General features: G+C 52.4%; 1 protein-coding gene across 1 annotated transcript; it reads right to left on the reverse strand.

Moving 5' to 3' along the window:
- Positions 1–206: 206 nt before the first annotated feature.
- On the reverse strand, positions 207–3,294 carry SOX18 (SRY-box transcription factor 18). Its single transcript, XM_074288926.1, has 2 exons — positions 2,714–3,294; positions 207–1,855 (listed from the first exon to the last, which is right to left on the reverse strand). Exons 1-2 carry the CDS (start codon positions 3,162–3,164, stop codon positions 954–956), a joined length of 1,353 nt encoding a protein of 450 aa, XP_074145027.1. The 5' UTR covers positions 3,165–3,294; the 3' UTR covers positions 207–953.
- Between the last annotated feature and the right edge of the window lie 4,781 nt (positions 3,295–8,075).

Below are 8,075 nucleotides of genomic sequence, written 5' to 3' on the forward strand. Positions count from 1 at the left end.
GCCATTGAGAATAAGGGAGCAGAGATCCTCCAGATACTATGGAGAACTTGCCTTCAAGGCTGAACTAATGCTTTGTGGATGTTGGAGTATAACCTGCCTAGCTTTGCAACACAGATACTCGGAGGTGATCCAGACAAAGGCTGGACAAAGACTGAGTCTATTCTAGGCACAATGTGCAAACAGGTTTTTGCCCTAGATTCCTTTTCCTTGTTTTTTTGTTTTGTTTTTTTTTTTTTTAAACAACTTTTTTTCCTTAATATAAAACTGATCTTGCTACATCAATGCATCTGATCTGGGAGAACATCCCCAGAAAGAAAAACTTTAAAAAAGTTTGATAATAAAAAATTAAATATCATATTATATATAAAAAAGTTTAGTAAAAATAAGTCTTATCATCCAATAAAAACATGATGGTAGACAATGTTTCAGAAATGTGGTAGAAAATTGTGACCCTGGAGTGAGGCATCAAACAACTTCTGTAAACAAAGCAACCCAACATTTTCCAAAACCACAGTATGTAAAACAGGCTTTGTAAAGAGCTGCTGCTTGCCCACCTGCACAGGCAGTAACAGTGAGTGAAAGGCAGCTGTCATAAGTCCCTAGCTGGCTTGTTCTCGCTCTTTTTGGTAATGCTGGGAGAGGGAGCTGAAAACGGGACTGGGTATCTTGGCTCTTTACAAGGCCCGTTACTCAGTATGAATATTTATGTGTGCAAGGGTTGCTTATATCCCTGGCTTTGGAAAGAAGACATACATTTGTGCTATATAGGTATGCAGTATAACAGTAACTGGAGCACATACAAAAAATAAGAAGAAAAAGAAGCACTATGTGTTTTAATGAGTTACTCTAAATAGGATTGAAGGCTCCTGACTATACTGGGGTGTTCTGTCTCCAAAAGGAAGGCAGGAGGGCCTTCAGCACAGCAGAGGCCCGGGGCGGCTGCCGATTTGGAGTTAGCCGCTAATGCAAGGGCTGTAGTAGACCGCACTGCTGGCGTCGGACAGAGCTGATATCAAACTGCTCTCCTCGCAGGACAGAGTCCTAGGGGTTAGCTTGGCCAGAGACACATGGTAAGCGAGCCCGGGCACTTCTGGCCGAGTCCGGCTAGTGTTTAGATACTGATCAAACTCATTGCGGTCCACGTCGGTCCACAGCTCAGCCGAACTCAGTTGTTCCACGCCATCTAGGTGGTGTACCTCAGGTGGGGGGGAGAGCTGGCCCAAGTGCGGAGACAGGCCATTGGCCCGGGGGCCGGCGGGACCCGAGGGGCCGCACAGCTGGCTATAGTAGAGGCCCGGCGGGGGTGGAGGGGCGGTCCTTAGGGCCTCGGCCAGGTGTGCTGGAGCCGGGGGCTGCCCGTAGGGACCCCCCAGGTCCCGAGCCAGCGCCTTGTCGGGGGCGTAGTCCAGCTGTGGCGGATAGGGCGAGCGGAAGCCTAGAAGACTGCAGTCGTCCTGCATGTGTGGCGGGAAGAAGGCTGGCTCGCTGGGCTCCAGCACGTCTAGTGGGGACATCTCGGGCGTCGGCAGCCCGAAGTTGTCCAGCTCGGCTCCCAGCGGGTGCAGTTCCCTGAAGTGATTGAGGGGGGGTGGCTGCTGGTGGCCCGGCATCCCCGAATGTGTCGCGGCGAAGCCCTCGGCGCCACCGCCAGCGCCGCAGCTGGAGCCGTTAGGCGGCTGCGAGAGGCCGTGCAGCAGGAGACTTGGCTCCAGCCGCCGCGTTTTCTTGGCCTGCTTCTTCCTCCGGGGGCGGTATTTATAGTTGGGGTGATCCTGCAGGTGTTGGATACGCAACCGCTCCGCCTCCTCCACGAAGGGACGTTTCTCGGCTGTAGTCAGGGCTTTCCACGCTTGGCCTACGGGTCGGGGGGAAAGATGGTTAGCGCCCAAAGCTGGGCGTTAGAAAAGGAGGGGAAAGAACAATAAGGGGCAGGGCGCGGGTACTGAGCACCAGATTTCCTCCACGATCCAGTCTTCCTGGCCCTTCTAGGTGTTTCAGGGGATGGAACTCAGCTCCTCTCTGTGAACTCCTACATGCAGAGGGCTAAGGTGGGTCCTGAGTCGTGGGGGTGGGGGAGAGAGATGACAGCCTCTCATCCCCTCTCCCCCCCCGCCCCCAGCTCAGGGGCTAGGAGTGGGGGCAGGGACTGTGTAGTAGTACACTGCCTTCCTTCCAGAGCCAAGAGTATAAAGAAACACGGATTAGGGAGCGCCTTAGTCTAAAGTGCCCAGGATCTGGATTAAAGTATATAGGGGATCAGAGAGAAGAGATCTCTTCTCCCCAAAATTCTTTCCCTTCGGTTTATGTATTCTATCTCCATCTCTAGTCTATAAATACCCCTTTCTGTTCGCTTTCCCTCTCTGTCTCCTTCCTCATTCCTCCCTCCCTCCCTGCCATCCCCCCTCCCCCCGCCCCGACCCCTCTATCCCTTTCCTCTTGTCCGGTCCGTTTTTTAGCCCTATTCGTCTAGCCAGGTCCATCGAGTTTACCTACAAGTCTCCGGATCTTTTCCCCGCCCCACCTTCCTTGGCTCCTTTTCCCTTTCCTCATTCCAACCTCCTCCTGATATCCCTTTTTCTTCTTCTTTCTCATTCTCTCTCCCCCCCTCGCCCCTCTACAGACACTCTTGTCTCGGTCCTGGCTCTCCTCTGGAGCGATTCACTTTCCCGAAACCCTACCCAGTGTCGGTCCCCTTCACCTAGCTTCGGCTTACCCAGCATTTTGCTGAGGACCGCGTTGTGTAGATCGGGGTTCTGTTGCGCCAGTCGCTTGCGCTCGTCTTTGGCCCAGACCATGAAGGCATTCATGGGCCGGCGGATGCGAGAATCATCGCTCTGTTTGCTCTCAGCACGGCCTGGTGGTGGACTGTAGCCATAACGGGGTTCGGGACTGGGTTCGGGGCTTGGCGGGGAGGCGGGCGCCCCCGGAGCTCCCTGGCGGAAGGCAAAGCCGGGGCCGGGGGCCGGGCTGGGCGTCCGGGCGGGCGCGGCTGCTGCTGCGGTCAGCGCTGGACTCGAACCTCGGAAGGCTGCTGCTGCTGCTGCGGCGGCGGCGGCTGCGCGCCCGGGGGGCTCAGCTGCGGGCTCGGGCCCCGGGGCCCATGAACAGTCGCGCCGGGCCTGCGGAACGTCCTCTGCCCCGTAGACGGGTGGCGATCTATGCATTCCAGCTGGACGGGACCTGGAGGCAGAACTGAGCCGCTGGGAGAACTCGGGGCCACGTACGGCTGCGGGTGGAGAGAATGAACGATAACGCCGGCGGGGATCCGAGGGGGCGACCGGCTAGGCAGACTTTGGGCTGCGGCCGAGCCGGAGGAGCCAGATATAGGGGCCCGGACCAATCAGCGCAGGGGAGGGGGGGGAAGAGGGCCGGAGTCCCGGCTTCAGGAAAAGAGGTGGATGGGTGGGGGGAGCCTGGGCTGTCCCCTCTCGCGAGTTTCCTTTTCTCTCTCCTAGGGGTCTCGTTCGGGGGTATCCTCTTGTCACCTCTCCATCTGAATCTCCGCCCAACCCCCCCCGTCCCACCCCTCAGTCTTCAGTGACAACCACCCCACTCCTTACAGCCGAGACAACTTTGCCAGGCGGGGGAGGATTGTGTGGGGTACACAGCTTTTCTCTTCTTTCCTTCCCCAACTCCCTTTTCACCTCAAGTCTAGGAGAGAGTCACATAAGCAGATCTAAATTAATATTCATAGAGAAAGCATTTCTCTCCAGGACTCGGAGCCAAACTCAGGTAACCTGACTGCCCTATCCCGCCCCCCCCCCCCTTTTTTCCCAGCCACTTACAAATGTATTACTTTGGCAATTCCCCACCTCTGTAGTCACAGTCTAGCACGAGTCAACCCCATCCCACTTAGCGTTTTCTTTTGTCCCTTTGCCTAAGGCCAAGTCCTTCCTGAAGTCTAACCTGCGTCTCTTTTCTCCTAGTCCATTGAGAGGTATCTAAAGCACATTTGTATTTTGAGGAAATACAATAGATTAGGGAGGAGGGCATCAAATCTTTATGTGGCTTCAGCGAAGTGAGTAACCTCGCTCGCCGAGTGGGGATACAGAGCCGTATCGCGATCTCCGTAGTTCCGACGCCAGTAATTTAGTGGAGAGAACTCTAAGCCGGTTGGTAACACTTTCGATCACTGTTCTTGGAATCATTCTTTCTCCTTTGTTCTCACTTTTTCGCCACTTTGCAAAACTTCAGTAATTTGGTTCCGACACTTCCTTTAATTAGTGACTTGGGGAGGGATAAAATTTAGCCTGAGAGGTCTTTGGGGCCTGGGAGACAAAAAAAAAAAAAAAAGATTCCCGAATAGTCAGACTAAAAAGGTAAAGAGACCCGATTATTCAGAAATTGTGGGAAAGTGACTAGATAAAAGGGACTGAACTTGCACCTGCAGTGGGAGTTCAGGGTGCCAGGCAGATACTCTGGATTGGGGATTCTTGACTATTCCTATCTCCCTCGGAAAATGATCCATGTTTGCTACTTAATTAATTGGACCTTGGTGTCAGGAGGAGGAAAATAAATCAGATGAGGAAAGGAATTCCTTAGGTTTAAAAGATGTGGTCGGAGCCACCTCTTCCTTGGGACACCAGGGTTGGGGGCTTGCGCGGGGGAGGGGGAATGGAGACGAGAGAGGCAAGAATAGGGATGAGATGACTCAGAAGGATCAAGGACCGTGATCTTTTGACCTATTGTCTGTGGCAAGGATGAGGACATGGCCGGAAACATTGGAGCCCTAGCTCCTTGGGTGTCACTTTTCTTGGGATGTCAATCTTCTGGTTTGACACAGAACCTAATCTTACTTAGTTGAGCTAGACGTGCTTTAGCTCTTGCTCCTTTGCCTCCCCCCCTTCTCAGGAGACCCTATCTATTATAACCCCGAGGCTGGTAGGAGAAAAGCCTGGGGCAGTTTGAGGGCTTGTGGATGAGGTGTTCGGAGAAAGAGGGGGATGGGGTGCCCGAGTGCGAGTTGGGCCTAAGTCTAGGAGGTGGGAGCTGGAGGAGTAAATGAAAGGGAAGGGGTCTGTGGAAGGGGACCATTGGGAGAAGGCATCAGGGAGGTGGCCTGGGGGAGGGTGTCTAGTGAGGGTCGAACAGTCACTGCCCCGGGCGGAAGCGCTGGCTGTTCCAGGCCAGAGATAAGATCCTTGTCTGTGACCTCTCCCACCACCTTCCCCGGCAGGGCTGGCGTCCGACGGGCTGGCCAGCGGCCCGGCCACAACCCTCGCCGGACGGACTGACGGGCTGACCGACAGGCGGGTCCTCTCGGGTTTCCCTCAGATTCCCTCTCCCCTCCTCTCTCCCGCCTCTCAGACCCCAAGGGGTGGGAGTTGAGGGAAAGGGAATTTCGACCGGAGCCCCAGATTTCGAGACTTAACTGGTTCCAAACTTCTGAGTCGAGGCTTGGCACGGCCTATAAGATTTGGGGTGGGTGGGTGGGGAGACGCCCTCTCCTTCAGACATGTTTTCCAAGGCTGGGGGATGGAAGAGGGAGAGGCGGAGCCTCAAAGTCTTAGTAACCGGGATAAGTAAATAAGGAGAGTTCTGGAATGGAAGGGGCTTCTGCTTCTCCTTAGGAGCTAAATTCACACCCTGTCGAGTCCTCTGTATCCTCAAGGGATGATTTTCCGAATCCTCCAAACCTAGTCCACTCTTCCCCAGAGGCTTTATGCGCCTCGAATTTTTCCTCCCTCCTTAACCCCCACCATCCAGTATTTCCCTCTATCCCTCTCCTTCTTAGAATGATGCCCCTCGCTTCTCTTAACTGTGCTGGGATAGAGAAAAGTCCTATTTTTCCCAGTAACACTTCAAGGGAAAGAAGGTTGCATCCACAGCATCTTTTTGCTCCAAGGTATTCCTCTTCAGAGGGATGATCCTCAGACCACGCCAAGGGGCCTCTCTGCATAATCACTGGAACAACTAGTTCTTGCATCTTTTAGGGAACAGCCAGAATTAGGGAAGAAGGAATCTCTCTGACCACTTTGCCGTTAGGGATACAGTCCTCCTTTTACGGTGACTACAACTCCTAAACTGCCCAGGGAAGAGGGACGGTCTCTGGGTCAGGTGTCAATTGCGATCTTCGAGGAATGGGTTAAAGGGGGAGGCTGTGTCCAAACTCCGCTGGCGGAAGTCTGGTTTTCACCTGGCCTCAGGCTGCCCTCCTTGGAAGAGATAATCCCTTTCCTCCCACTTATCCCTTTCTCCCCTTTCTCTTTTCAACCCTCGCCTACCGCAACAATAGAGGAAAATTACAAAATCAGAAACTTTGTTGTATTTTCCAGACTGGCATTCCTTACTTTTAGGAGAGTTGTTTGAGGGGTGTAGCGATTCCAAAGACCGAGCATAGCATTCCCCCACTCAAATCCAATTCACCTGCAAGTTATGGCGTCACCTTACTGATATCTTGGTCGTCTTTGAGAACAAACAGCAACAACAACGAAAACAATAACAACAGCGTATCTGCTAACGCTTCTTGCCTCATATGGTTCTGTAATCAAGAATTTAAATTTTGCCTTTCGCTAGAATACCCTCTTCACTTTTCCCCAAATCCCTTGTTCCTAGTAGACTTTGGAAATGTACTTAATATATGATTATTGACCCGAAGTATATACAATATTTTATTCAAATAGATGCAAATCAAGGGGGCAGGGGAAGAGACGTTGCCTTCCATGTCTACTGTCCAGTTTTAACCTAACTCCTTGATAGCCTCCTCCAGGCTTGGGGCTGGAGTCGTTTGACCCCTTCTATTCCGAGCTCTGGGGATGTCGCACAGATAGGATAGACTTTCCAGGAACTATTTTCAGATTCTCCAGCCTAGTCTGTGTTCTGCTTTCAGGCCGAAGGAAGAGGGGTAGTAGGAGAGAGGGAAGGAGGGGGTTTGAGCTAGAGCCAAATTCCCGAGAAAACTAGAGAGCCGGAGCTTTGGAGGGCTCAAGTTTGGAGGTCTAGGGATGAAAGGCAGGAGGTAGGACCGGCACATTTACTCTACTTCGCGTTCACACGTTGTCACCCTCCTCTCCCTGTTTGTCTGGAGTTGGGCGAAGTTGGCCTATGGCCGGTCCCTATCTCAAATTCATCTGCAGGGCCGAGCTCACCTTTTTCTTCATGGGTCTGAGTAACGTCCTCCTCTTTCCACCTACCCAACCTGTATCTATCCCTGAAGGCAATGACTGCTTCATCTCACAGTAACTACTCATTCCCATTGAACTAAATAAAGCCGTTAGTGTCTGACCAGCAATGAATTATTTTCAGTTTCATGAGATTCTGAGTTTTTTGAAGTGAAGGGAAGGCTTCCGTTTCCTCTGGTCATCCCCTATCCCAGTAGGCTCCTTGTGCAGGCCTCTAGCCTGGGCAGATTCTGTGGAAGAAGATTTGTCTGATTGAACAAAGAAGCAAAGGGGGTGTGGAGGTGGGATAGGACTTCTTCCCACTGACCCATAGTTAGGGGCTTTGGCAAAAAAAAAAAAAAAAAAAGGATCTACTTTTTCCTCACGGGCCAGGGACCTTGGTCTGAGTCCCTGCCCTTTCCCTTGGCCTGGCCTGGCCCTCAGGACCCTGGTCAGCAGCAGAACAGTTACTGAGTCTAAGAGAGAGAAGACAGGGCCTCTTCAGACTGCCTCCCAGGAAGCCATCCTACATCTGGGACAGATTTTCTGTTCCTGCTTGTCCTGCCACAGTTCTCACCATGCCCAAAGTTATTCTCAAGCACCATTACCTCACCATTCTCTCCTCCCCAGCTCTGGCTTCAGCCTCCTCCTGTCTGGCGCCAGCTGCTGACCCTCTTGGGCTTGAGCCTATACTCTCAGGTGTCCTCCCTCCTTCTCCTCTTTCCACCCCCTCCCCAGTTCTGGTGGGGCCTTGGCTAGATACCAGGTGGCCATTTTCTCCTTTGCAAAAAAATAAAAATAAAAATCCCAATATGTTTGGTGAGGGGTATCATGGTCTTAGATTCCCAGAACCTATTTCTCTGCTCTTACCAAGAGTTCCTGACTCACTCAGGGCCTTACTATGGAGTTATTTGGTAGAGATTGTGTGTCATTCTGGTTCCTTTCTGTCTTATATTAAATGGCAGGTTCTAAGTT

Source organism: Sminthopsis crassicaudata, chromosome 2 (assembly GCF_048593235.1).
Source record: "Sminthopsis crassicaudata isolate SCR6 chromosome 2, ASM4859323v1, whole genome shotgun sequence".
Lineage (NCBI taxonomy): Eukaryota > Metazoa > Chordata > Mammalia > Dasyuromorphia > Dasyuridae > Sminthopsis > Sminthopsis crassicaudata.

Excerpts from the sequence above, each read along its gene's own strand:
- SOX18 (XM_074288926.1), bottom strand. The coding sequence starts at position 3,164 with ATGCATAGATCGCCACCCGTCTACGGGGCAGAGGACGTTCCGCAGGCC. Across the intron at positions 1,856-2,713 it reads GGTCCTCAGCAAAATGCTGG|GCCAAGCGTGGAAAGCCCTG; the intron begins GTAAGCCGAAGC and ends CCCGACCCGTAG.